Source organism: Hyperolius riggenbachi, chromosome 12 (assembly GCF_040937935.1).
Source record: "Hyperolius riggenbachi isolate aHypRig1 chromosome 12, aHypRig1.pri, whole genome shotgun sequence".
NCBI classification, from domain to species: Eukaryota; Metazoa; Chordata; class Amphibia; order Anura; family Hyperoliidae; genus Hyperolius; species Hyperolius riggenbachi.
Genome location: NC_090657.1, coordinates 198,271,353 through 198,298,958, shown reverse-complemented (window position 1 = coordinate 198,298,958; position 27,606 = coordinate 198,271,353). Strand labels below are relative to the sequence as shown.

The window sequence follows — 27,606 nt, the reverse complement described above, 5'->3', positions numbered from 1 at the left end:
TGAAAATAAATTTGTGTGGCCACCATAACACAGATTATGGTCTAAACAAATCCACCCGGATGGATCTGTCTACATGAACAATACATGTCAAACGTTGGCTTTTGATGTTGTGGACGACTACATTCTTGGAACCTAAAAGAAACCTGAAACGAGAAGTATATGGAAGCTGCCTTTTAAACAATACCAGTTGCCTGGCAGTCCTGCTGATCTATTTGGCTGCAGTAGGGTCTGAATCACAGCAGAAAGAAACATGCAGCTAATCTAGTCCGATCTGACAATAATGTCAGAAATACCTGATCTGCTGCATGCTTGTTTGAGGGCTATGACTAAAAGTACTAGAGGCAGAAGATCAGCAGGGCAACCAGGCAACTGGTATTGCTTAAAAGGAAATAAATATGGCAGCCTCAATATCCCTCTCGCTTTAGGTGTCCTTTAAGTAGCCACTATGATTAGGAAACGAGCAAATAGATCTCCCAGATTCCCCCTTAGCACACATATAACTTGTTAAAATAGCTGCAACATCCCTTTAGATGTTGGGTCCATGAGATCCTCTAATAGGATGGTTAGGACTCTGCAAACTGAGACATAAAACTCTGCTGAAAATATATGTACAACTTGACAGTCTTTCCCCATGTGTCTCCCCCACTGGAGACTTGTTCAGTTTACTTTTGGCCGAGTTAAAATATTAACAAAAGCCTTGAAAATACTTTTAAAAAGTTTAAATTAATCTAGGGGGAGTTTAGGAAAAGTTATTGTTTTTTTAAACTGTTTGTTTTGAATTTTATTGCAGTTTTTCACAGCCAGAAGAAATCAGACTCTCACTCTGAGGAAAGAAAGCAGGGGTGTAAATTTTCAATTCCTCTTGGCTCTATAACAAATGTGACACACCTAGCTGGCCACAGTCACACAAATAACTGCCAAAAGCACGAAATACTCTGCAACCTTCCTCCGAACTCAAGCATTGATGGGCTATTCCACATGTATGAATAGATCGATTGCTTATTTCCAAATGTCTTATTTGAGCTGCCTCTCAAAGAAAAAGAAATGACTTAATAAGATGCTGAGGTGTGAGACCTATTGAAGCTGTCATATTTATTTCCTTTTTAAACAATACAAGTTGCCTGGCAGTCCTACTGATCTTCCCGGTAAGTAAGGTCTAAATCACACACCTGAAACAAGCATGCAGCTAATCTTGTCAGATTTGTCAGACATCTGCTCTGCATGCTTGTTCAGGTTCTATGGCTTAAAGTATTAAGGCCCATACTCACGGGGGACGGCCGTCGCCGCAACCGCGTGGCACGCGCGTGTTGCGGCGACAGTTCCCCCGTGTGTATGATGCGCGCGCCCCGAACCGTCGCCCGTCGGAGCTGTCGCCAGGCGATTGACATGTTCAATCGCCGGCTACAGTCGTCGCCGCAACCTCGCCGGAACTGTCGCTAGCCCCGCATGTGTATGCGGGCTAGCGACAGCTACCCACACACACCACACGGAGCTTCCGGCGGGGGGGGAGGAAACTCGGCGACAGCTTCCGCCGCATCGCTAATCCCTCTGCTGCCGTGTGGATGCAGAGGGATTTGGCGACGAGCTGTCGCCGAACTGCCGCCGAACTGTCGCGCACACGCTCCCGTGTGCGGCGACAGCTACAATTGTACCCCCGTGGGTACTTAGCTTTAGAGGCAGAGGATTAGCGGGACAGCTAGGCAATGTCCATTATTTAAAAGGCAATAAACATGTCAGCCTCCATATCCCTCTCACCTCGGGGTCACTTTAACCTCTTGAGGACTGCAGTGTTAAACCCCCTAGTGACCAAGCGATTTTATGTAAAATGGGCCACTGCAGCTTTAAGGCTAAGCTGCAGGGCCACACAACACCAGGGGCAAATCCAGGATTTTCAAGGGGGGGATTCCGGAAAGGTTTATCTCGGCTAAGAACAATATAGCATTCATAGTGAAACAAAACACACATATACTAGTTTACTATCCCTTTGATAAAGATTTCATATGTAGCCAGGGGGTAAATGTCCCCAGTACATGTAGCCAGGGGGTATATGTCCCCAGTACATGTAGCCAGGGGGTATATGTCCCCAGTACATGTAGCCAGGGGGTATATGTCCCCAGTACATGTAGCCAGGGGGTATATGTCCCCAGTACATGTAGCCAGGGGGTATATGTCCCCAGTACATGTAGCCAGGGGGTATATGTCCCCAGTACATGTAGCCAGGGGGTATATGCCCCCAGTACATGTAACCAGGGGGTATATGTCCCCAGTACATGTAGCCAGGGGGTATATGTCCCCAGTACATGTAGCCAGGGGGTACATGTCCCCAGTACATGTAGCCAGGGGGTACAAGTCCCCAGTATATGTAGCCAGGGGGTACATGTCCACAGTATATGAAGCCAGGGGTATTTGTCCCCAGTATATGTAGCCAGGGGGTACATGTCCCCAGTATATGTAGCCAGGGGGTATATGTCCCCAGTATATGTAGCCAGGGGGTAAATGTCCCCAGTATATGTAGCCAGGGGGTAAATGTCCCCAGTATATGTAGCCAGGGGGTAAATGTCCCCAGTATATGTAGCCAGGGGGTATATGTGGCCAGTATATGTAGCCAGTATATGTAGCCAGGGGTATATGTCCCCAGTATATGTAGCCAGGGGGTATATGTCCCCAGTATATGTAGCCAGGGGGTATATGTCCCCAGTATATGTAGCCAGGGGGTATATGTCCCCAGTATATGAAGCCAGGGGTATTTGTCCCCAGTATATGTAGCCAGGGGGTATATGTCCCCAGTATATGTAGCCAGGGGGTAAATGTCCCCAGTATATGTAGCCAGGGGTAAATGTCCCCAGTATATGTAGCCAGGGGTAAATGTCCCCAGTATATGTAGCCAGGGGGTAAATGTCCCCAGTATATGTAGCCAGGGGGTATATGTGGCCAGTATATGTAGCCAGGGGGTATATGTGGCCAGTATATGTAGCCAGGGGTATATGTCCCCAGTATATGTAGCCAGGGGGTATATGTCCCAGTATATGTAGTCAGGGGGTATATGTCCCAGTATATGTAGCCAGGGGGTTTATGTCCCAGTATATGTAGCCAGGGGGTTTGTGTCCCAGTATATGTAGTCAGGGGGTATATGTCCCAGTATATGTAGCCAGGGGGTTTATGTCCCAGTATATGTAGCCAGGGGGTTTATGTCCCAGTATATGTAGCCAGGGGGTTTATGTCCCAGTATATGTAGCCAGGGGGTGTCCCAGTATATGTAGCCAGGGGGTGTCCCAGTATATGTAGCCAGGGTATATGTCCCAGTATATGTAGCCAGGGGGTATATGTCCCAGTATATGTAGCCAGGGTATATGTCCCAGTATATGTAGCCAGGGGGTATATGTCCCAGTATATGTAACCGGGGGGTATATGTCCCAGTATGTAGCCAGGGGGTATATGTCCCAGTATATGTAACCAGGGGTATATGTCCCAGTGTATGTAGCCAGGAGTATAATTGTCCCCAGTATATGTAGCCAGGGGGTATTGTGCCCAGTATATGTAGCCAGAGGGGGTATGTCCCAGTCATGTAGCCAGGGGTATATGTCGCCAGGGGGATATGTTTCCAGTATAATGTAGCCAGCAGGGAGATATGACCCAGTAATATGTAGCCAGAAATGGCTGGCCTCCAAACATCCCCCCGCCGGCCCTGGCTGCACTTGCCTGAGGGGAGAGACCCGAGCTCATCAGCGTCGCTACTCCAGCGGGCTCTGTCTCCCCGGTCTGGACTTGTCTCTGAAGTGTCCAATCAGGCTTCAGGGGAGGAGCGCGGCCGCCGCTGCTGGCGTGGTGACGTCACGTCGAGTCATCCGGAAGGTAGCCATGGAGACCAGTGGGACGCTATCACTAGCCGCCGCCGAAAGGACAGGTAATGTATCTGCGCCGGCCGCAGCCCCCCGGGCCCCCCCTGCTGTACTCAGAGAGTCCTCCTCGCGGCTGCACACATATGAGCAGGCGGCAGCTGCGCATCTGTGGCTGCCGCTGCTCAGAGTTAGAGGAGGCATTTGCGAATATACCCACTTCCGGTCTCGGTGCAGGGGGGTGTTCTGTACACCCGGAAGACCCCCCTCCGTGCGCCAGTGAACACAGTATACATGTGATCCCCCCTTTTTCTCCCCACCAACAGAGCTCTCTGTTGGTGGGGTCTGATCACTCCCCCAGTGGTTTTTTTTTTTTTAATCAAGATGTAAAGGTTTGTTTTTTTATTAAAAATATGTCTTTTTTTATTTTTATTACCCTATGCCCGCAGATGGCAGCCCTGTACAAGTAAATAGACGGCAGTTTCTGTTTCGCCGTCTAACAGTCGAGAGGCAATCGCCGCTCGGAGACTGAAGGAGGGATGGAGCTCCGCCCCCCGAGCAGGAAATGCGCGCGCAGCCTGCATGCGATCTCCTGCAAACTGCTGCCCCAGGATTTTACGCCAATCGGCGTTAGGCGGTCCTAGGGCTGCCACGCCCATTGTTGTGACGCGGTCGGCAACCAGTTAAAGCAATACTGAAAGGGCCACTATCGCGAAAATTGTAAAATTTAAAATACATCTAAACACATACAAATAACAAGTATCTTTCTTCCAGAGTAAATTACTTTTCTCCTATGTTACTGTCTCTTAGGGCCCTTTTCCACTAGCAGTCGCTAGCGTTCACGCTGAATGCTAGCGATTGCTGAATCGCAAAATGAAGGAAAGTTCCGGCGATTGCGTTCACGATTTTGCTATGCTGTAGTGTGCATAGTAAAATCGCGGCAAATATCGCTCCGCATCGCGATCGCGTTTGAGTCAAAAACGAATCGCGGTAGTGGAAATAACCTACCGCGATTCCTATGTTATTTAGCAAACCGTAGCGATTTAAAAAATTCACTAGCGGTTTGTGATTTTGCGATTCAGCATCGCAAACGCCGCTAGTGGAAAAGGGCCCTTACAGTAAATAGTAGAAATCTGAGAAATCTCCTCATGGAGGATTCTTAGGGTTTTCTTAATTTTCCAAAGCACTTAGTGAATGGCAGTTGCTCCGTTCAACTGCTAAAACAATGTACAGCGAACAGGGAGACTGGCCAGCATCTTTGTATAAATCCTCTTCAAGGAGCGTCTTTATAAAGAATAAAGGCCATACCGAGAATTCCCCCATGAAGAGATGGACTAGTCCAAAACCTGTCGGTAATGTCAGATTTCTACTACTTACTGTAAGTGACAGCAACATAGGGGAGAAGTAATTTATTGCTCATTTTACTCTGGAAGAAATGTACTTATTTGTTAATGTTTACATGTATTTTAAATTTTAAAACTTTTCACGATTGTGGTCCTTGAAGGGATGCTGAAAAAAAAAAGTTACTGCAAATACTTACCTATGTAGAAAGAAGGCTCTGGATTATACAGAGCCTTCCTGGTCCTCTCTCCACGCCCTCGGTCCACCGTTGTCCCCCTTGTTAGAAGTTATTCAACCAACTGTTTGACTACACCTCTGGAAGAACTCATGAAGTACTTGCGTTCTATACAATGAGCAGGTCCATACTGCATGTGTTTGAGTCCAGACTTGCGCTTGTGCAGTATTAATGGTGCGAGTGCTTCCGAAGCCTACTGAAGAGAGGAGTACCAATACATGGAATTTCACCAGGGCCTGGCAGTGGAACGATGGCACAGAGAGTGGACCGGGAGGCTCTATGGGATCCAGAGCCTTCCCTCTACATAGGTATCTATTTGTTTTCTTTTAGTGTCACAGTGTTCACCCCCCCCCCCCCCCCTAGTGACCAGGCTATTGTTAACAATTTAGGCCACTGCAGCTTTAAAGGCTTGCTGCAGGGCCTTACAACTCAGCACACAAGTGATTTCCCCTCCCCCTTTTCTGCCCACCAACAGAGCTTTCTGTTGGTGGGTTCTGATCCCAGTCGGCATGTTGTTTTATTTATTTGTTATTTTTAAATAAATTTCCCCTTTTTTTAATTTTCTTTTCCCCTTCCCTCCCCCACCAGCCAATCACAGCGATCGGCTGTCATAGGCAGCGGCCTATGACAGCAGATCGCTTTTGACCCTCCCAGGGAGACAGCGCTGCCTTAAATAGACGGCGGTCTCGCCGTCTAACAGTCTCCTAGCGGCGATCGCCACTGGGAAACTGATGACGGAGCTGAGCTCCGTCATTCAAGCGGAGATGCGCGCACATCGGCGCACGGGATCTCCTGCAAAACCTCGCCCCAGGACTGCACAACAATTAGCATTGAGCAGTCCTGGGGCTGCCGTCGCGTTCACACCAACTGGCATGGAGCGGTTGGCAAGGGGTTAAAGGACTTTGGAGATGAGAAATGAAATCTAATTTTACTTACCTGGGGCTTCCTACAGCCCCTAGACGTCATTTGGGTCCCTCGCCACAGCTCCGGTGTTCTACGGCGTCCCACTGGCAACCCCAATGGGTCAGCAGGTTCTACACATGAGAGGGCGAGTGGTCGCCGGTGTATCATTGGGAGCTCCGGCTGCACCCCTGCACATGCGCAGAAGAAATGCAGGGTCTAAAAGCAGAAAAAAATGGCACCGCATTTAGACCCTACATTTTTGAACTAATCATACCACCAAGGAGGTTAAAGAGGTTTAAAACCCTGACATAATATTCAATAAAAACATGTTTACCTACTTTTTATATGCCATACGGTTATCATATTTGCATTTGTGCATAAGTATTATTATTCCTTTAGAAGTTATAGGTTTCCAAAAGTACAGTTTTTTGTTTTGTGAGCTGACTTTGCATTTTATTAATAACTGGTTTTATTAATTCAATCATTCAGGCAGACAAGCTTTCAGTGTCTCTCTGTCTCCAGCAGCTTCTCCGTCAGAGAATGTGTCACATTCCTCACTTGATACATTTAAGTAAACACAAGATAACTGTCAGGTATAGCAGTATTACCTCACCAGCGGAGAGTGCTGCGGCCGCCGCTTCCGCATCGGACGTCGCCCCAGCGGCGGCCGCATCCTCTCAGTCATCTTGCACAGCCCCTGGCAGGACAGGTCTCTCCTCTGCACATCAGATTAGGTCAGCACGCTCGCGGGCGGGGCGGCAGGGCCTTTATAATCTGAGGAGACGGGTCAGCTGATCTTGCAGTCAGCTGACACCAACCTGCCAATCACACGCTGCTGATTGGTTCAGCCCTCTGGGCGGGCGGTTCAAGCTTGCTTTCTGTATTTAAGCTGGGAGATTCATTTGCTCATTGTCTGTTGTTGCGAATACTTTGTGTTAGAGCTCAGACCTTAGATAGTTCCAGTGTGCTTTGATCCGGGAGATAACCGGGGATTTCACACAGAGATAGGAATTGTTTGATAGCTATAATTATAATTGATATTATTGTCTTTATGTGTATCAACCTTGCCTGAACTCTCGACTATCCTTTTGCCTTGTGATTCTGTGCTTCTGCCCATCTGATCTTGTTGCCGACTTTTGCCTGAACTCCACTTCGATTCTGCCTGCCGATTCTGTACCTTGTCTGCCCGTCTGTTGCCTACCTGATCTGTCCGACTACTCTCTCTCACCAGTGGGCCCTCGCCACTGGTGAGGTTACCGCTGAGGATCTATCAGAAAATTACTGTTTGCATCAATCACTACACTTTGTGCAATAAAGCTAGTGACTTTGTCACGTCTTACATGCCATTTGCTAACTATTTCTGTATTATTGGTGATTCTGCAGATCACCATATAATCAGATATAGTATCTGTATTATTGGTGATACTGCAGATCACCATATAATCAGATATAGTATCTGTATTATTGGTGATACTGCAGATCACCACATAATCGGAAATCCGTTATCCTGCTGACACTATTGTTACAACAACATTGGCCTCAATTCACTAAGCTTAACTCCTGTCTTTAATAACTCTTCGGAGCTGTTTTACAGTTATCACCATGGTGATATAATTGTGATAACTGTAAAACAGCTCAGAAGAGTTATTAAAGACAGGAGTTAAGCTTAGTGAATTGAGGCCATTATCTAAAGTTCAGATGCATCTACATTTCACTGCACTGAACTTTCAAGCTCTGTGTGTAACCCTTCGAATGCTGGGCTAGAAAAAAAAATATGCTGGTTGCATATAATATGCTGTAAATAATGTTTTAGAGCAAAGATGAAATGCAGGGTTATATTCCACTTTAAGAACGGTGATCCTGAATTAGCTTCAAATACGATTGTTGTGCCCACAATTATTTGTTGTTCACATTGCTTGGCGGTAGTACTTATGACCAGATTCAAAACCAAATAGTATAGGTAGTGGCTGCAATGTGTTGTAATAGATTATGGACCCGTTTAGGTACATAAAGATTTTGTTCTTTCTTACCTGGACAAGCTTTAAAGCAGCAGGGACAGCCATACTATCCTAGGAAAAAAACACATATATAATTAGACAAATACTTGTTATAGTTACATAACATATGTATTGTACTGTCCACTTTTGATTTCAGTGAATTCTACATAGTAGAAAAAGAGAAAACTGTTCCAGGTATTTTCTATCTTTTCTGCCTCTGACTGAAGCCAATTCTTATGTAATTTCCTCCCGTAGGGCCCTTTTCCACTAGCAGTTGCTAGCGTTCACGCTGAACGCTAGCGATTGCTGAATCGCAAAGCTAAAAAATTACCGGCGATTTCCCGACGTTTGCGGCCGCGATTTTGCTATGCTATGCACTGCATAGCAAAATCGCGGCAAATATCGCTCCGCCGCGCGTTCGCGTTGCTGTAAAAAACGAATCGCGGTAGTGGAAATGACCTACCGCGATTCCTATGTTAAAAAGCAAACCGTAGCGATTGTAAAATCGCTAGCGGTTTGCGACTTTCCGATTCAGCCAGCGCAAACACGCTAGTGGAAAAGGGCCCTTACTCTTTTTTCCTCCTACAAACTGCACTATCATGTCTAGCTTGCTTTGTAAACATGTGAGCACAGCACATAAAACATTTTAACAGCTTCTGCAGAGGGGTGAAGTATATTTCCCTTTTCAACCTGTCACACTGAACTGCCCTCAGCCAACAGTGAGAAGCAGGAATGTGGGAGGGGAGATAACAAGCTTCCCTCTCCCTGGCAATGTACCAGAAAGGAGCCAGGCTGACTGACATAAGATTCATTACAGCAGAAACATTTATGATTATATTGGAATGCTTGCAATGTAGGGTCAGGATGTAGACTACATAATAAACACAGCAGTGGGTAAAGGGAATGATTTTGTGGCTAACAATCCCGCTTTAAGTACAAAGGCTTCAAAGAGTTGAAAAGGTACTTACCCTATGTGGAAGTCCAGAATGTTGCGGCCTGTGTGTGTGCCCAAGCTGCACCCCAGTCAGCGGGACTGCTCAGCTGTGTCTTTGCTGGAGAGTAGTGATACTCAGCGATATCGGATGCAGATGGCATTGGCCCTTTCAGGTGGGGGATTCTAGAGCAGGATGTCCTCTAAGCACATCAGTGAAACCCAGCACTGAACAAAAAAGAAATGCACAAGCTTCTGGAACTTTCACTTACCTCCTGAGGTTCCAGACATGGCTTTCTGTGTGGCATGCAATGGTATAGACAAAAATGCAGCCTAATGTTCCCACTATCCCCCTGCCAAAAAAGGGCAATTTTCACTGAAAGGTTTTTTGTACTTTAAAAGACATTTTGACACCTGTATTGCACTATTTTATTTGAAACCATTGACAGCTTAAAGATGGCCATACACTCATTGGATTAGCAGCAGATAAATCATCAGATAGATTTCTGATCTATCTGATGTGTTTAGGAACATTTTACTAGGAACAGATTTTCAATAGATTTCAGTATTAAAATTTATTGAAAATCGATCTGATGGAATTTTTTTTTGCCATCAGATTTCCATTAGGGCCAATGCAAAATGATAAGCAATCTCAACAGATCGACCTAGATTTTCCAGCATGTTAGATTGATTGAAATTGATCGAAATCGTCCGCAAGCCAATGATCGTCCGCTAATCGGCTCAGTGTATGGGACCCTTAAAAATAATGTCAATCCACAAAGATTAGAGCATGCGGTAAAACAAGTGAGATGTTCTGCATTTTACCTCCAGCCAGGAGCTGTGTCGGTAACTAGCAATCAAGCATTCGGTAAAATAGAAAGGCAAAGGAGCCAGCCAATAGGAGGAGCCCCTCCATCTTACTACTCACCCCATTGATACCGATGTACTGCCAAGTGGGACATCAGAAAATAAAAACAAAAAACTGAGATACAGGAGCAAGCACATTCTGAGGTTTCCCTATAACCCTTTAAACATGCACAGGGAAAGACTGATACAGAAAATCAGAGGGACTAGAGAAGTCATGCAGATCTAAAGGGACGTTGGGGATGCCTTTTACTCTTGTAGGACAGACACAGTAACTTGCAAAGGAACAGCTCCTGTTTTTCAGGCTAGTACACACACCTGACTTAACCACTTTAGGACCGCGGTTTTAAACTCCCCCAGTGACCAGGCTATTTTTTTTACTAAAATGGCCACTGCAGCTTTAAGGCCTAGCTGCTGGGCCGCACAACTCCGCACACAAGTGATCCCCCCCTCCCTTTTCTCCCCACCAACAGAGCTTTCTGTTGGTGGGGTCTGATCGCCCCCAGTTGTTTATTTTTTTGGGACAAATATTTTATTATTTTTATAATAAATGTCACTGTTTTTTTTTTGTTTTTTTTTGCCCCTCTCCCTCCCTCCCCCCGCCAGCCAATCAGCATGATCGGCTGCCATAGGCTTCAGCCTATGACAGCCGATCCCTCCCCAGCCTATGGAGCTGACAGCCGTGTCACACGGCTGTGACCAGTACAGCACTGTACACAGGTATTAGACAGCGGTTTCGCCATCTAACAGTCACCGAGCGGCCGCTGGGAGACTGAAGGCGGAGTAGAGCTCTGCCTTCCAAGCAGGAGATGCGCGCGCAGCCTGCGCGTGATCTCCTACTAGCCGCATAGAAGGCCGTTCACGGCAATCGGTGTGGAGCGGTCCTGGTGCTACCGCACTGCTCACGCCAATTGGTGTGGAGTAGTCGGCAAGTAGTTAAATCGCTCGAGGCGGCCGATAATGACCAACTCCGCCGACAGTGTGTACTGCAGCCTGTGACCCTCAACCCATGAGTGATCCATTTCGGTGGATTTAATCAACCGCAACCATGTCGATCCCCTGCTGATCCCATTATTCGCGCCGCTCCTCCGCCAGCTGCACACCGCTCATCGTACCTCTGTTTCCCCTGTATACAAACACAGCGTGTCATAAGCTACCCAGCTAACACACGTGAACTTCTCCACAGCTGCTGAAACTTGTTTACCAAACAGGCCTTAAGGTGACCATACATCATTGTGGCCCGATCGACTATCTAATTGGGTAATTTTATTGAACGCAATTAAAATGGGTGCTGCAACATGTCCATTTGAGCAATGATTTGGCCAATTTCTGGCAGAAATCGCTCAAATGCGTCAATCGGACATGAAGGAAAGATCTCAGTCGCAATTCTTTGATCAGGTGGTGGTGGAAAAGGCGTTCAACATCGCGATGTCCGACGAACGCTAACCATTGTCGCCCCAAATGAAAAATCCTCCCCCGCTTGGTGTCTGTGCAGTGTAAAATTTCACCTGTCCCTCTGCCACGACTTTTGATGTCATTCGCCGTTACCCCCGTGTGGCACTAGGCATGCGTGGCCATGTGGTGGCGCGTGTGGGGGGGTGACAACGGAGGCCCAGAGTCGTGGCAGCAAGACAGGTGAGATTTTGCACTGCGTGGGAACCAAGGGGTGGTACATTTAACCTCTTGAGGACCATGGGCTTAAACCCCCCTAGTGATCAGGCTATTTTGTTAAAAATTGGTCGCTGCAGCTTTAAGGCCAAGCTGCAGGGCCGCACAACACAGCACATGAGTGATTCCCCCCTCCTTTTGTCCCCACCAACAGAGCTCTCTATTGGTGGGGTCTGATCGCCCCTGCAGTTTTTTGTTTTGTTTTTTTATATATAAATAGTTACGTTATTTTTTTTTTAAATTAAATTTATGTATTTTTTTTATTTATTTTTTCCCCTCCGTCCCTCCCACCCCCCAGGCAGCCAATAACGGCGATTGGCTGTCATAGGCTTCAGCCTATGAGAGCCGATCGCTCTCTTGTCCCCCAGGGGTCACACGGCTGTCCCCAGTACAGTGCTGCTGCAGATCGCAGCGCTGTACAGTACAATTAAGCGGCGGTTTCGCCGTTATAGTCTCCCGAGCGGCGATCGCCGCTCAGAGACTGAAGGCGGAGCGGAGCAGGAGATGCGCGCACAGGCTGCGCGCGATCTCCTGCAAATGTAAGCCCCAGGACATTACGCCAATCAGCGGTCGGCAAGTGGTTAAAGGGGGAACCAGGGGGGGGGGGGGGGGTCGCAAGCCGGGCAGGCACTACTGCAGCCAAATAGATCAGCAGGGCTTTCAGGCAACTGGAATTGTTTAAAGGGAACCTAAACAGAGAGGGATATGGATTTTTCTTTTTAATATAATACTAGTTGCCTGACTCTCCTGCTGATCCTGTGTCTCTAATACTTTTAGCCACAGCCCCTCAACAAGCATGCAGATCAGGTGCTCTTACTGAAGTCAGACTGGATTAGTTGCATGCTTGTGTCAGGTGTGTGATGTGATTCAGCCACTATTGCATCCACAGAGATAAGCAGGACAACCAGGCAACTGGTATTGTTTATAAGGAAACATCCATATCCCTCTCAGTTAAAGTAAACCTCTGGACTAAAAATCGACTCAGCAGCACTGAAAAGGCCTGGTGTTTCTTTAACAGTTTCACAGCATCAGAACTTTGTTTCTCTTATACAAGCCTCATTTTTAGCTGCACAGAAGAAAACTGCCCGGGCTTTTTTCCCCTGATGCTGTGCAAAGCATGATGGGATTTCTGATGTTATTGTTCTCGTTCTGCTGTTTTGGTGCAATTTTTTTTTTTTACATTTTGAATTTGACATTTGAAGCCTAGTGTGTGCAGCTGGGAGGGGTAATCAGGACACAGGACAGTTGGAACTGTGTCTCCTGCTCCTTGTCACCTACTTTCAACCAAAAAGATGGCTGCCCCCATGACAAAGATGGCAGCCCCCATGAATCACCAACATTTGCCTTTTCTTTTAAAACAGGGTGGGTAAGAGATTATATTACCTATCTATTCTAATTAACATAACTAATGTAACTTGATGACAGTATGTTTGTTTAGGCTGAAGTTCCCCTTTAAGGTTCCCTTAAGAGGAAATTAATATGGCAGCCTCCATATCCCTCTCATCTCCGGTTCACTCTAACTGATCCACAGACTTACGATCACATTTCCAAATATATATATATATATATATATATATATATATATATATATATATATATATATATATATATATATCTGCCTCCACTTCTTAATTGAAACAATCAATAACGCAATCGTTCAAGCTCTATTGGGCTCACTAGTTTCTTTGTTTTCACACAGTAGGATCAGAAAAATCTGATCAAACATTTGATTGTTCACTTAAGGCCTCTTTCACAGTGGGATGCTGCGTTTGATGCAACGTTAAAGTCGCACAACGTGCCCCTAACGCGGCGCATGTAGGTTATAAAATTGGGCGTTATTTTGTACTACGTTATGTGTCTCTTGGTGCGCTTTTTTCGTTGCATACTGATGGGACAAAAACGGCGCATGCGTTACATTAAAAAAAAAACAACATTCCTGAGCATGTGCAATACACATACATAACGCACCAAATGTATTGCTAAACGCACAGCATGCAGCACTTTCTAAATATTGCTACACGTTACACACAACGCAACGTGTGCACTGTAAATGTCGCACAGACTTTGCATTGCTGTGCGTTAGTCTGCGTTATAATTTTTTATAACGTGCGACCTTAACGTCCCACTGTGAAAGCGGCCTCAAATTGTACTGTTCATGCATAAAACGACCATTGTTAATTTTCTTTATAGAAAAAACTCAATAAAAATTATTTGAATATAAAATTGTACTGTTAATGGGCACTGATGCTACCTATCTTTACTTTACCTGCTGTCAGAGAAAGTCAGTAAGCTGATCATTCCGGCTTGTCTGCAGATGTATTGTAAGACATTTGTCGATTGGATTTGGGACAAGCAGATGCATTCCTGCCGATTCTGATTGGCTAAATTCCAAGCAGTATACAATACACATGACATTTCCACGCATGCGGGAATGATCAGCATATCTTAACCCTGCTACACACTTTCAAATAGGATTGGCCAATCACTGAACAATTTGATCACCATGAGGGTTTACCTACACAATCTGTTCATAGTATTCAATAGCTGTTGGCTCCTATACTGCATGAAAGTGGTAACATTGGTCAGTGATTGGCCAATAATAATTGAAGGTGTGTACTAGGCATTAGACCATCTCTGCCGTATGATCTAGATTTCTGTTGGCAGAATTGGTATTCAAATCGATTTTCCCATATAACTGTCCCAATATCACCTCTGAATGACATTCCTCGATCACTGATTGGGGACTAATGCTAGGAATACACGGTACGTTTCTGTATCGTGCATTGACCAGCTGATCTGGTCAGCTGATAATATTCAGGCCCCATCAAGCCGCTCGACTCCTGCCTGCTCGATCCCCGCCGGCGGACAATGGCAGGGAATCAAGCAGCTGATTAGGAAGTGCCGACGGGGACGAGCGGCAATCGATCCGCGCGGAAGAGCGGGGACGCAGCTGGGGTCGATCCAGCGGCTAATTGGCCGCCGGATCGACCTGTGTATTCCCGGCATTACAGCAGATGCACAATGTTGTACTTCAGATTGCAGCCACAGCAGAAAGGTTCTTTGGTAAAGCTGCATTTACTAGATGCATTGCTGAATGTAAATGTGTAAGCGTTTTTTAAATAACCTCCCTTTTTCAAAAGTGAAAAATACAGTATCATATTTTTATTTTTTAAATACATGCAAAATGCAAGCATTTCCCTTATAGGAAAGCATTCTATGCAAATTGCATTGGATTTTCTAGTCACATGCAATATGGCAGTATATAGGCCTATACATACAGTGGCTTGCAAAAGTATTCGGCCCCCTTGAAGTTTTCCACATTTTGTCAAATTACTGCCACAAACATGAATCAATTTTATTGGAATTCCACATGAAAGACCAATACAAAGTGCTGTACATGTGAGAAGTGGAACGAAAATCATTCATGAGTCCAAACATTTTTTACAAATAAATAACTGCAAAGTGGGGTGTGCGTAATTATTCAGCCCCCTGAGTCAATACTTTGAAGAACCACCTTTTGCTGCAATTACAGCTGGCAGTCTTTTAAGGTATGTCTCTAACAGCTTTGCACATCTAGAGACTGAAATTCTTGCCCATTTTTTGCAAAACAGCTCCAGCTCAGCCAGATTAGATGGACAGCGTTTGTGAACAGCAGTTTTCAGATCTTGTCACAGATTCTCAATTGGATTTAGATCTGGACTTTGGCTGGGCCATTCTAACACATGGATATGTTTTGTTTTAAACCATTCCATCGTTGCCCTGGCTTTATGTTTAGGATCAATGTCCTGCTTCCAGGTGAACCTCCGCCCCAGTCTCAAGTCTTTTGCAGACTCCAAGAGGTTTTCTTCCACGATTGCCCTGTATTTGGCTCCATCCATCTTCCCATCAACTCTGACCAGCTTCCCTGTCCCTGCTGAAGAGAAGCACCCCCAGAGCATGGTGCTGCCACCACCATATTTGACAGTGGGGATGGTGTGTTCAGAGTGACGTGCAGTGTTAGTTTTCTGCCACACATAGCGTTTTGCATTTTGGCCAAAAAGTTCAATTTTGGTCTCATCTGACCAGAGCACCTTCTTCCACATGTTTGCTGTGTCCCCCACATGGCTTATGGCAAACTGCAAACGGGACTTCTTATGCTTTTCTGTTAACAATGGCTTACTTCTTGCCACTCTTCAATAAAAGCCAATTTTGTGCAGTGCATGACTAATAGTTGTCCTATGGATAGATTCCCCCACCTGAGCTGTAGATCTCTGCAGCTCGTCCAGAGTCACCATGGGCCTCTTGACTGCATTTCTAATAAAAGCTCTCCTTGTTTGGCCTGTGAGTTTAGGTGGACGGCCTTGTCTTGGTAGTGTTACAGTTGTGCCATACTCCTTCCATTTCTGAATGATCGCTTGAACAGTGGTCCGTGGGATATTCAAGGCTTTGGAAATCTTTTTGTAGCCTAAGCCTGCTTTAAATGTCTCAATAACCTTATCCCTTACCTGTCTGGTGTGTTCTTTGGACTTCATGGTGTTGTTGCTCCCAATATTCTCTTAGACAACCTCTGAGGCCGTCACAGAGCAGCTGTATTTGTACTGACATTAGTTTACACACAGGTGCACTCTAGTCCAGAGCAGGGACAAGGTCATCCAGCACCCAAGGCTAAGACAGCAAAGTGCGCCCCTCCATCCCTCCGCCCCAGCCGTCCCACACTGATTGCTATTAGACTAAGAGGGCCACAGGGCCCCCAACCTCCCCAATACCTTAATCTTAGTTATCTGGCTTGCAGTCACTGCTATGTATCCCCTTTTCTTATTTCTTTCTGCTTCAAACACAATTAGGAATGACAGCTGAATGAATTGTGCGCCCCCTACTACACTGCGCCCTGAGGCTGGAGCCTCTCCAGCCTATGCCTCGGCCCGGCCCTGCTCTAGTCATTAGTACTCATCAGGCAATTTCTATGGGCAACTGACTGCACTTAGACCAAAAGGGGCTGAATAATTATGCATACCCCACTTTGCAGTGATTTATTTGTAAAACATGGATTCACAGGTAAAACGCACATGGCTGCATAGGCCATTGAGGCTAGATTCACAGTGGGACGTTATTGTCCTGCGGCAATGTTAACTCTATGTGACGTTCACAGTGCTATGTTAAAATCGCATTGTAAATGTTGCGTTTATTGTGACGCACTGCTGCAGGGTGTTACCTCTTAAAGCAGATGTTTACAGATACAGGGAAGTATAATTTTCATTGCCAGTGTGCTCTACTGTATGTGACGTTAACGCAGAGCTAAGTTGCATTGCAACTTTTTTGGTGTGTTGCGTTGCAATTTTGCATTGCGACCTTAACGGCACATCACAACATCCTACTGGGAATCTAGCCTCAATGTCGGTAAACGCATGTTGTTTCCGTTCTTTTGCATTTGTGTTTTTCCACACTTCTTTTTAAATCACAGTTTTCTGCTTTCTCCTGAATGATGCGTGTTGTTATTACAGTCTATTCCGCCACAACCGCCAAATATGTAAAAGCAGTAATGCAACGGAATGGGAAAGTTCTGTATTACAATGTTGCAGTTACGTCGCACAGCGCTGCACCACTGTGAACGTAGCCTAAGGGCTGGTGCACACCAGAGCGAATCTGGAGCGTTTTTTAAAATGCTTGCAGGGGAAAACCGCTTGGCTAATGAAAGTGAATGGGATGGTGCACACCAGAGCGGTTCGTTTTTTCCACAAACGCAAACTCGGGGGCTGCAGCATTCTTTAGATTTTGGAGGCGTCTCTGCCTCAATGTTAAAGTATAGGAAAGTGGAAAACAGCTCTGAAAAACGGTAGATCAGAGCGGTTTTCCAGGCGTTTTTGTTACAGAAGCTGTTCAGTAACAGCTTTACTGAACCAATATTTGAAACCTGCTACACAAAAACGCTCCAAAAAACGCTAGGCATGTTTAGAAAACCTCTCTAAGGCCCGTTCACACTTATAATCGCAAAACGCTGGCAATTACCGGCGGCGTTTTGCAGGAGTGATTTTTCAGCGATTAACGCGGAAAAATCACTGGACACTGCGGCGGTTTTGGAGCGATCGCGAATAGCGTGCTTTGCATGCTAATCACGATCGCTAATCGCCGCCAAACCGTTGCATGCAGCGCGTTTGCGGTTATCGCTAACCGCAAATGCGGCAGTGAGAACACTGCCACTTGCAACAATGTGTAGTGGTTATTAGAAAACCGCTAGCGGTTTGCAATGAGCGGGAATCGCTCGATTCCCGCTCAGGTGTGAAACATGCCTAGAATCGCTCTGAAAATCTGCTTCAAAAACCTCTAGCGTTTTGTGGATCTGCTAGACAAGAGGATTTTTGTGTGCACTGGGCCTAAGGCTGGATTCACACAGACACTGTGTTTGTGTGACCCAGAGACATGTTGCCGTGCATCAGACAATATAGCAGCATAGCAAGCAAACAAATTACAGTATATTGTCATGCTAGGTTCACACCGATGTGTTAGCAGTGCGCTGTGGTGGAGTCCGCTGCCAGGCATGCTATGCGTTACCAGACAACATGTACGTTTATGGTTGCAGCAAAGCATCATTTTCGTTATGTGCATTGCATGCTGCAGGTAACAAAGAATGTGACTTTTCCGCTCCGTTGTGATCCTGTTTTCACAGGTCATGCAATGCAACACCTCAGTGTGAACCTAGCATAAGGGTGCTTTCACACTATACATGTTGCATTCCACAAGAATAGGATCGCAACGCAACTTGTGGTGTTGAAAAGTTGCATTGCACGGTACCAGTGTGATGCAATGCATGTATGCTTACCTCACTACCTTTAGCATGTGCCGCATGATATTACCACGGAATAAGATGCACCGGACAAATGCTCCAGTGCGTAAATGCTATTTGAATATAGTTTTGTGCTTTTCACTGCACCGGATGTAGTGTGAAAGGACCCTCAATGCATAAATAAAAACTGAGCTTCTTAGTGTGAAAATTCAAATAACATGCAAACTTCTGTTCAGAAAAAAAGCAGAACTGACGAGCCAGGAGCAGCATTCAGGCTGGGTGCACCCATAACATAACATAACATGAAAGGCTGCGTTTTATGTCAAGTTTTATTTTAGGTTGTGTGTGTTTTTTCTACCACAGATGTGTTTGTTTTGCATGCGTTTACGCATTTTCTTTTGCAAATCATTAGGAAGACAACGGGAATCGGAAATACATCATAAAACATTTTTACAAAAACGCATAGAAAACCGCATGGAAAACACATATTGCATTTCCATTGACTTTCATTATGTGCGATTTTAAAGATTTTGCAACAAATCCTGCATTTCTGAAAGAGCAGGCATCAAATTATATGCGTTTTTTTTCCTGCGGCCCATAAACTTCCATTAGCTGCAAAAACGCAGCATTTTCCGCAACGCTATCATTTCTGCTATGTGTGCACCCAGCCTAAATTAATGTGCAGCTGATAAAATCCCACATATGTTGCTTGATTGGCAGTTGACTCCACCATGATTTGCACACTTGTTTTTCACCAATTGCTGATAGGGAACATTCTAGTGTGAGGTCCCATTCACACTTGCTGATCGCAAAACGCTAGCGATTTTGCTCTGGCGTTTTTTGGCGATTAACGCCCCCCAAAAAAATTACCATTCACACCTGGCGATTTTTTAGCGATTGCGTTTTGAGCTTCTATAGCACTAAAACTTGATCGCTGGGAAATCGGCTGAAAATGGTGCGGGCTACGCGTTTGCATTTTTGGGCGATTTGCAGCAATTAGCGCAAATCGCCCAAATGAGAACGGACCCATAGACATTTATTACCTTTGAAAAACGCAAGTGTCTGAGCGTTTTGCCAAAATCGCCGGCAAAACGCTCAAGTGTGAATGGGCCCTGAGCCATGCAGAGTAACAGCTAGTAACATTAAAGAGAGTCTGAAGCGAGAATAAATCTCGCTTCAGACCTCATAGATAGCAGGGGCATGTGTGCCCCTGCTAAACCGCCGCTATCCCGCGGCTTAACGGGGGTCCCTGATCCCCCAAATCCCCTCCGTAATGCGGGGGAGCGCTTCCTGGTTGGGGCAGGGCTAACCGCCGCAGCCCTGCCCCACGCGCGTCTGTCAGCGTGTATCTCCGCCTCTCCCCCGCCCCTCTCAGTCTTCCTTCACTGAGAGGGGCGGGGGAAAGGCGGCGATGCGCCGCTGACAGACGCGACTGGAGGCAGGGCTGCAGCCGTTAGCCCTGCCTCCAGGAGCGACCAAGTCTGCGACCAAGTGTCGCAGTGGGGGGGTTAGGGGGGAAGAGACCCCCGTTCAGCGGCGCTATAGTGGCGGTGGCATAGTCTAACTATGAGCTCTGAAGCGAGATTTATTCTCGCTTCAGAGTCTCTTTAAAGGCTCATACACACATCAGACCATAGTCTTTGAAAAATGAAAGATCACAGACCAATTTTACCCCCTTCCATGTAGCATCTTGCAAAGATTTTTTTCTGATGGGGAGTTCAGCTCCATAGAAAAGACTGTGTAGGTATGGCTCTCATACTACATAGAAGGGGGTAACATTGGCCTGTGATCTTTCATTTTTAAAAGACTATGGTCTGATGTGTGTATGTGGCCAAAGACTATGGTCTGATGTGTGTATATGGCCTTACTGTGTAAAGCAATGCAAAGTACGGCTCTATTCACACCTGCGTTTTGCAGGAGTGATTTTTCCAGGATTTCACGGGAAAAAAAATCACTGAACACTGCGGCGCTTTTGGCGCGAACGTGTTTTGCACTTCTATAGCATTGAAACGCGATCGCCTGGAAATCGGCTGAAAATGGTGCAGGCTACGCATTTGGCGTTTTTGGGCAAGAACGGGCCCATAGGGTTTCATTACGCTAGCGTTTGAGCGTTTTGCTGAAATTGTGCCAAAACGCTCTTATGTGAATGGGGCCTGAATGCATGTGTATATCTCACAAGCAGCCACCGGCGTACCTACCGAGGATGCGACCCCCTCAGCCGCAGGGGGGCCCGGGGCTGCTCTGGGGCCCGCTCACTGTGCGTGGGGGGAGCGCTGCTCTGGACCCCCCAGCAAGGTGCTCAACTGGCCGCAGCGTCTAATAGACGCTGCGCCAGTTCATTCCCCGCAGCCCCGCTCCAGCAGCCTGCATAGTCTCCGGCAGGCAGAGCAGGGCTACGGCAAGATGGCCGCCGAAGAAGCCCTACACTGGAGACTATTTGTGTCTCTAGTCCAGGGCTTCGGCAGCCATCTTGCCGTAGCCCTGCACTCTGCCTGTCAGCGCGGGAGATGTGCTGCAGGAGGACTCGGGGAGCTGCGAGCCAGATGCCGGGAGAGGAGAAGACTTATGTCAGGTAAGTGAATTGTTTTTTTTTTCACAGGTGCATTTTTTTTCTAGTGTCTGCTGCCTACATTGTGATTTTCAGGTGTCTGCTGCACACATTATGATTTTCTGGTGTCTGCTGCCTACATTGTGATTTTCAGGTGTCTGCTGCCCACATTACGATTTTTATGGTCACTGCTGCCCACATTGCGATTTTCTGGTGTCTGCTGCCCACATTACGATTTTCAGGTGCCTGCTGGCCACATTACGATTTTCAGGTGTCTGCTGCCCACATTATGATTTTCTGGTGTCTGCTGCCCACATTGCGATTTTCAGGTGTCTGCTGCCCACATTACGATTTTCTGGTCACTGCTGCCCACATTGCGATTTTCTGGTCACTGCTGCCCACATTGCGATTTTCAGGTGTCTGCTGCCCACATTACGATTTTCAGGTGTCTGCTGCCCACATTACGATTTTCAGGTGTCTGCTGCCCACATTACGATTTTCAGGTGTCTGCTGCCCATATTGCGATTTTCAGGTGTCTGCAGCCCACATTGCGATTTTCTGGTGACTGCTGCCCACATTGCGATTTTCTGGTGACTGCTGCCCACATTGCGATTTTCTGGTGACTGCTGCCCACATAAGGATTTTCTGGTGACTGCTGCCCACATTGTGATTTTCTGGTGACTGCTGCCCACATAAGGATTTTCTGGTGACTGCTGCCCACATTGCGATTTTCTGGTGACTGCTGCCCACATAAGGATTTTCTGGTGACTGCTGCCCACATAAGGATTTTCTGGTGACTGCTGCCCACATTGCGATTTTCTGGTGACTGCTGCCCACATAAGGATTTTCTGGTGACTGCTGCCCACATTAGGATTTTCTGGTGTGTGCTGCCCACATTATGATATTCTGGTGACTGACTGCTGCCCACATTAGGATTTTCTGGTGACTGCTGCCCACATTACGATATTCTGGTGACTGCTGCCCACATTAGGATTTTCTGGTGACTGCTGCCCACATTGCAATTTTCTGGTGACTGCTGCCCACATGGCGATTTTCTGGTGAACGCTGCCCACATGGCGTTTTTTTGTACCACATTACGATATTCTGGTGAACGCTGCCCACATTACGATAGTCTGGTGAATGCTGTCCACGTTACAATTTTCTGGTGACTGCTGCCCACATGGCGATTTTCTGGTGAACTCTGCCCACATTACGATTTTCTGTCCCACATTACGATATTCTGGTAAACGCTGCCCACATTACGATTGTCTGGTGAATGCTGTCCACGTTACAATTTTCTGGTGACTGCTGCTCACGTTACGATTTTCTGGTGACTGGTGCCCACATTACGATTTTCTGGTGAACTCTGCCCACATTATGATTTTCTAAAGGCCCACATTAGATTTTCTGGTGAACTCTGCCCACATTACGATTTTCTGGCCCACATTACGATTGTCTGGTAAAATGCTGCCCACTTTACAATTAATTTACAGTGAAACGCTGCCCCATTACGATTATTTGGCACCTATGGGGGGGGGCATCCAAATATTCGCAGGGGGGCCCAGTGATTTCTAGTTACGCCCCTGCAAGCAGCGCCTGTCAGGCTGTCACAACTAAAGCTGCAACGCTACTAGGGTAAGTTGCGAGTTGAGATGACCCTTCTCTGCGCACCTTGCTGGGAGCAGCACCCAGCCAGCAGCAATGGCCGCATGGTACACTCCCGGGTCCTGTAGTATCTACTGCGGTAGAGCCAGAACGTTTCGCTGCCTCCCCACCTGTTTCAATCACTACATGTAGTACATGCAGCGTGAGGCAGCTGCTAAAGCTGGGGGCGGGGCTTGTCGGTTCCTCGTTTCACCTCTCCAGTTCTGTACTTACAGAATCATGAGGCAGCTGCCAGGTCCGGAGGCGGAGCTTGCCGGCCGCCTTGCCCCTCCCTCCACCGTTTAACGTGAGGCAGCTGCTTGAGGCGGAGCTGGGCTTGTCGGTCGCCTTGCTTCACCCCCTGGTAAGCATGAGGCAGCTGCTATAGCCGGGGCGGGGCTTTTCGGACACCTTACTTGTTGCTTCACCCCACCATCAAGTGTGAGAGAGGCAGCTGCTAGAGTTGCGGGCGGGGTTTGTCAGTAGCCTTGCTCCATCCCTCCAGCAAGCGGCGAGTCAGCTACTGGAGCTGGGGGCGGGGCTTATCTGGTGCCTCCTTGCTTCCTCTGCTGTGTCACAGAATCATGAGGTAAAATGAGGTAAAGACATGTCCGTTAAGATTATTTCTCAAAGTTATTTAAATAACTGAGAAGAGATGAAAATATGTCAAAAGCAGGTCTAATCTGTCCATATAGCAGGTGCCACTGCACTGTGATAACTTCATGGCACCAGTGTTAGTTGAGGGAACAACTGCTTCCTGTTCATGGTACAGCAGAGATCAGGGATGCCTGGTACATGATACATGTGCTTGCTGGTTGCTTGAGGAATTAGCCAAAAAAAGTGTGAACCTCCCCTGGGCAGCATAAAATACCTACTTAGGGCCCATTCACACTTACTGATCGCAAAACGCTAGCAATTTTGCTAGCGCTTTGCTCTGGCGTTTTTGGGCGATTAACGCCAAAAATCACCATTCACACCTGGTGATTTTTTTTTTTTAGCGATCGCGGTTTGCGCTTCTATAGCACTAAAACGTGATCGCCGGGAAATCGCCTGAAAATGGTGCAGGCTACGCGTTTGCGTTTAGTGGTTTTGGGTGATTTGCGGCAATTAGCGCAAAACGCCCAAATGAGATTGGGCCCATAGACTTTTATTACCCTAGCGCTTTGAAAAGCACGAGCGTTTGAGCGTTTTGATGAAATCGCCGTCAAAACGCTCAAGTGTGAATGGGCCCTAAGTGTCCAGCGCCATCTTCTAACTTTCCTATATTGTGGCTAAATATTTTATGATTAGTAAAGTGTGTGTTTTGCGGAAGAAAGCTGTCCTATATTATTTTTTTTAATTTTTTTTTTAAAGTGATGTGTGAATGATTCCTGAGTGGGCCATTGACTATAACGGCCAGTGCAGTAGTGCGGGTTTGGCCATGTGTTTTCTAATAAATGTGTTCCCTGCCTGAGGCCTCATTCACCTAAAAACGCAAGCGTTTTGCGTTTTTGTGTGCTGTTTTTCTTCCCCTTCCGGCCCTCCACTGCGTTTTTTGAAAAGGCACTTTTCTAATTACTTTGCCAGAGCGGTTTTGAGATTCACTCCCTGACGTAAGGAAGCGAACTCTTTGGGTATCATTCATAAAGCATTTCCGCATGCGGAAATGCTTAACACCGGTGACTTTCCCGACCACTCAGCATAAGCCCCATTCATAAAGGCTCTTTCCGCATGAAAAGGTGACAGAGCGATACATTTCCGCCTTGTGCGGAGTTTTTCTAGATTAATCTAGAAAAAGTAACAAACACATCCATTCATAAAGATTAGAGCAAGCGGTATCCGGAAGGAAAATACCGCTTGCTCGACAGTAGCGATAGGCGGGCGGCATACATATAAATGAATGGGAGGGACCTCCCAAGCAGCATCAGACAGAGCAGCGCAGGGAGGGAATCGGGCAGCTTTTAAGTTTCCGCATGCCTACCGCCACGCTACCGCCAGCTTCCTCCAGAAAACCTCCGCACTTCTTCCGCAACAGGCAGACTTCTTTATGAATGGCCACCCAGAAGTCTTAATTACCGGTTGCGGAGAAGAACGGTGTTTTCCCGCACTACCGACAGCCTGTTTATGAATGATACCCTTTGACCCGAAAAATAATAACTACAGTGTATTCTAAAAAAATGCGAATGCAGTCGCTGCATAAAACTGTGTTGAGGGCGTTTAGCGCTCTTCCTATACCTTCCATTATAGCAAAACCGCCCCAAAAATGGTCCAGGCACCGCTTTGCTGAACGTACAGCGCATGAACCGCGCTATGAACCTTCTCATAGAGATTCATTGCACAAGCGTTTTCTGGCCATTTTCAAAATCGCCTATGCTTGAAGAAAATGCCCCTAGTGTGAACGAGCCCTAAAGGTGGCCACACACAATACAATAAAATAATCTGATTTCACTGCAATTCGATAAAAATGATCAGATTTCACAAAAAATCTAAAGCCTTTTTTTTTTTTTTTTTCGAGCAAGAAATCCGATCGGCTTTTATTTGATAAAAGTTGATCGGGAATGGTGGATTTTTCTGATCAATTTTTATGAAAATGAAATGGTGTGTGTGTGGTATATTGTCAATTTATACATATATATACCCAAACAATTTTCTCAAAGTTTCCAATCATTTTTATGATAATTGAGGAAAAATTGAACAAAGGTGTGTGGTACATTGGTCAGATTTTTGAATTGTTACAATCAGTCAGAAAAATTATTTGCTATTCTTGAATTGAACAGATATTTAAAAAATTGTATGGTGTGTGGCCTTTAGTGTTGGGCAGGGGTCGCACTTGGAGGAATCACACACGATTTTCCCGCATGCAAAACTGCTTGTTTATCAGTTGGGCTGGGTCACATTTAGGCCCTGTTCAGACTGTCAGCGTTTGTAGAAAGCGTAAATTCAAAGAAACGCAAGTTGAAAAACGCATGCGTTTTTCTTGCGTTCGAATGTGTTTTCTATTGCGTTTTGCACACACACGTGACCTGGGGGGAAAAAAAATTATGGGAACCACAGAGGGAAACTTACGCTAAAACGCAATAGTACGCGTTTTTGATACGCGTCCATAGACTTTCATTGCGTCCGTTTCTGTGCGTGACGCACAGAACTGTGTGCAGCAATGCGGATGAGAAACGTTTGCGTCTCACACGCATACATGTGAACGAGGCCATTAGAAAACATTAGTAGCCGTTTCTATGCGTAAAATCTTTCTGTGTGCGTTCTGTAATAACGGCTAAGAACGCACATAGTCTGAACAGGGCCTAAATGTAGTTCCTGTATGCGGGAAAAAACTTGCTACCTGCACTACTTTATCACACACCACGTGCGATTCCCATTGCCGACAGTGAGCTGATGTCAGCTGACGATAGGCTGAATGCTGCAAAAAACACACTGCGAAAGACAAAATTGCCTGCAGGATCTCTGTCTTAATTATTGTTACCTTGACAAATAAATACTGCTTTCTTGATATGGAATAAGACAAGTTAGGAATGAACATCACAGAATATATATAGTTCAATGCAAGTGAATATACAATTAATGTACATGATAAAAGTAATCCTAAAGGGGAACTGAAGAGAGAGGTATATGGAGGCTGTCATGTTTATTTCCTTTTAGACAATACCAGTTGCCTGGCAGCCCTGCTGATCCTCTGCCTCTAATACTATTAGCCATAGCCCCTAAACAAGCATGCAGCAGATCAGGTGTTTCAGTGGTTCAGACTTATAAGTCTGATCTGACAAGACTAGCTGCATGCTTGTTTCTGGTTTTAATCAGATACTACTGCAGAGAAATAGACCAGCAGGGCTGCCAGGCAACTGGTATTGATTAAAAGCAAATACACATGACAGTCTCCATATACCTCTCTCTTCAGTTCCCCTTTAAAGGGAAGGTCCAAGCAAAATAAAAAAATGAGTTTTACTTACCTGGGGCTTCTACCAGCCCCATGGAGCCATCCTGTGCCCTCGTAGTCACTCACTGCGGCTCCAGTCCCCCGCCGCCAGCTAGTTCTGCTTCTACCAGCCCCATGCAGCCATCCTGTGCCCTCGTAGTCACTCACTGCTGCTCCAGTCCCCCGCTGGCAGCTTGCCGACCTCGGAGGAACATTAACACATACATTTTTACGCGTTAATGGTTCAATGCGTAAAAATGTACGCATTGATCTAGTAACGCGTAAAAATGTGTGTTAATGTTCCTGCACTAGCGGGAATGCGTAAAAATGTACGCAATGCGGCCCGCCGACCTCCGAGGTCAGCAAGCTGCCAGCGGGGGACTGGAGCAGCAGTGAGTAACTACGAGGGCACAGGAAGGCTGCATGGGACTGGTAGAAGCCCCAGGTAAGTGAAACTCATTTTTTTATTTTGCTTGGACCTTCCCTTTAATGAATGTGGCTCTGTGTAGTCTAAAGTAAATGAATTAATTCTGCCGCAGAGCGGATCAGTCAAAACCAGCCTTATCAGCCTACCGGGAACACTGACCGAAAAATAAAGTACCAGGGAAAATAAACATTAAAAAAGAAAAATTATCAGCCTACCGAAAGACTGTATACACGGGCAAACTGTCGGCAGAACTGCCACCCTGCGGGCAGGTCTGACGACGCGTCGTTTGAAGGAATCAGGTGTACGGGCCTTGAAAAGTAAAAACCTTTGTATCTGGCTGAGCAAACAATCATGATAACAGGAAATGTCAATGGTAATTCAAAGCGCTCTGGTTTCTATACAAGCCAATATGAAGTGCGCTCTCACTAAGTACAGCAAATACTTCACACAAACTTATATTCACAGTTCAGCACACATCCCTACATAGTCCATCCTATAATCCATTATAGCACAGTTCAGTCCAAGTGGATGACAATTCTTTAGTG

At 46.3% G+C, this 27,606-nt stretch overlaps 1 protein-coding gene across 8 annotated transcripts in view; it reads right to left on the bottom strand.

Moving 5' to 3' along the window:
• The window catches only part of EYA2 (EYA transcriptional coactivator and phosphatase 2), a 252,785-nt gene extending 229,636 nt beyond the window's left edge, over positions 1-23,149 (bottom strand). For 3 of the 8 annotated variants that reach the window (XM_068262947.1, XM_068262944.1, XM_068262949.1), the window contains exons 1-3: positions 22,962-23,149; positions 9,281-9,471; positions 8,346-8,384 (exon numbers count right to left, since the gene is read on the bottom strand). Coding sequence is in view for 2 of the 8 variants with exons in the window: in XM_068262943.1 (XP_068119044.1) it covers positions 22,962-22,969 (8 nt within the window). In the remaining 6 variants the exon portion in view is untranslated. Of the gene's footprint in view, positions 1-6,348; positions 6,432-8,345; positions 8,385-9,280; positions 9,472-22,961 lie in introns of those variants that run through there. The other 5 variants (XM_068262946.1, XM_068262950.1, XM_068262943.1 and 2 more) reach the window with 4 other exon arrangements.
• Between the last annotated feature and the right edge of the window lie 4,457 nt (positions 23,150-27,606).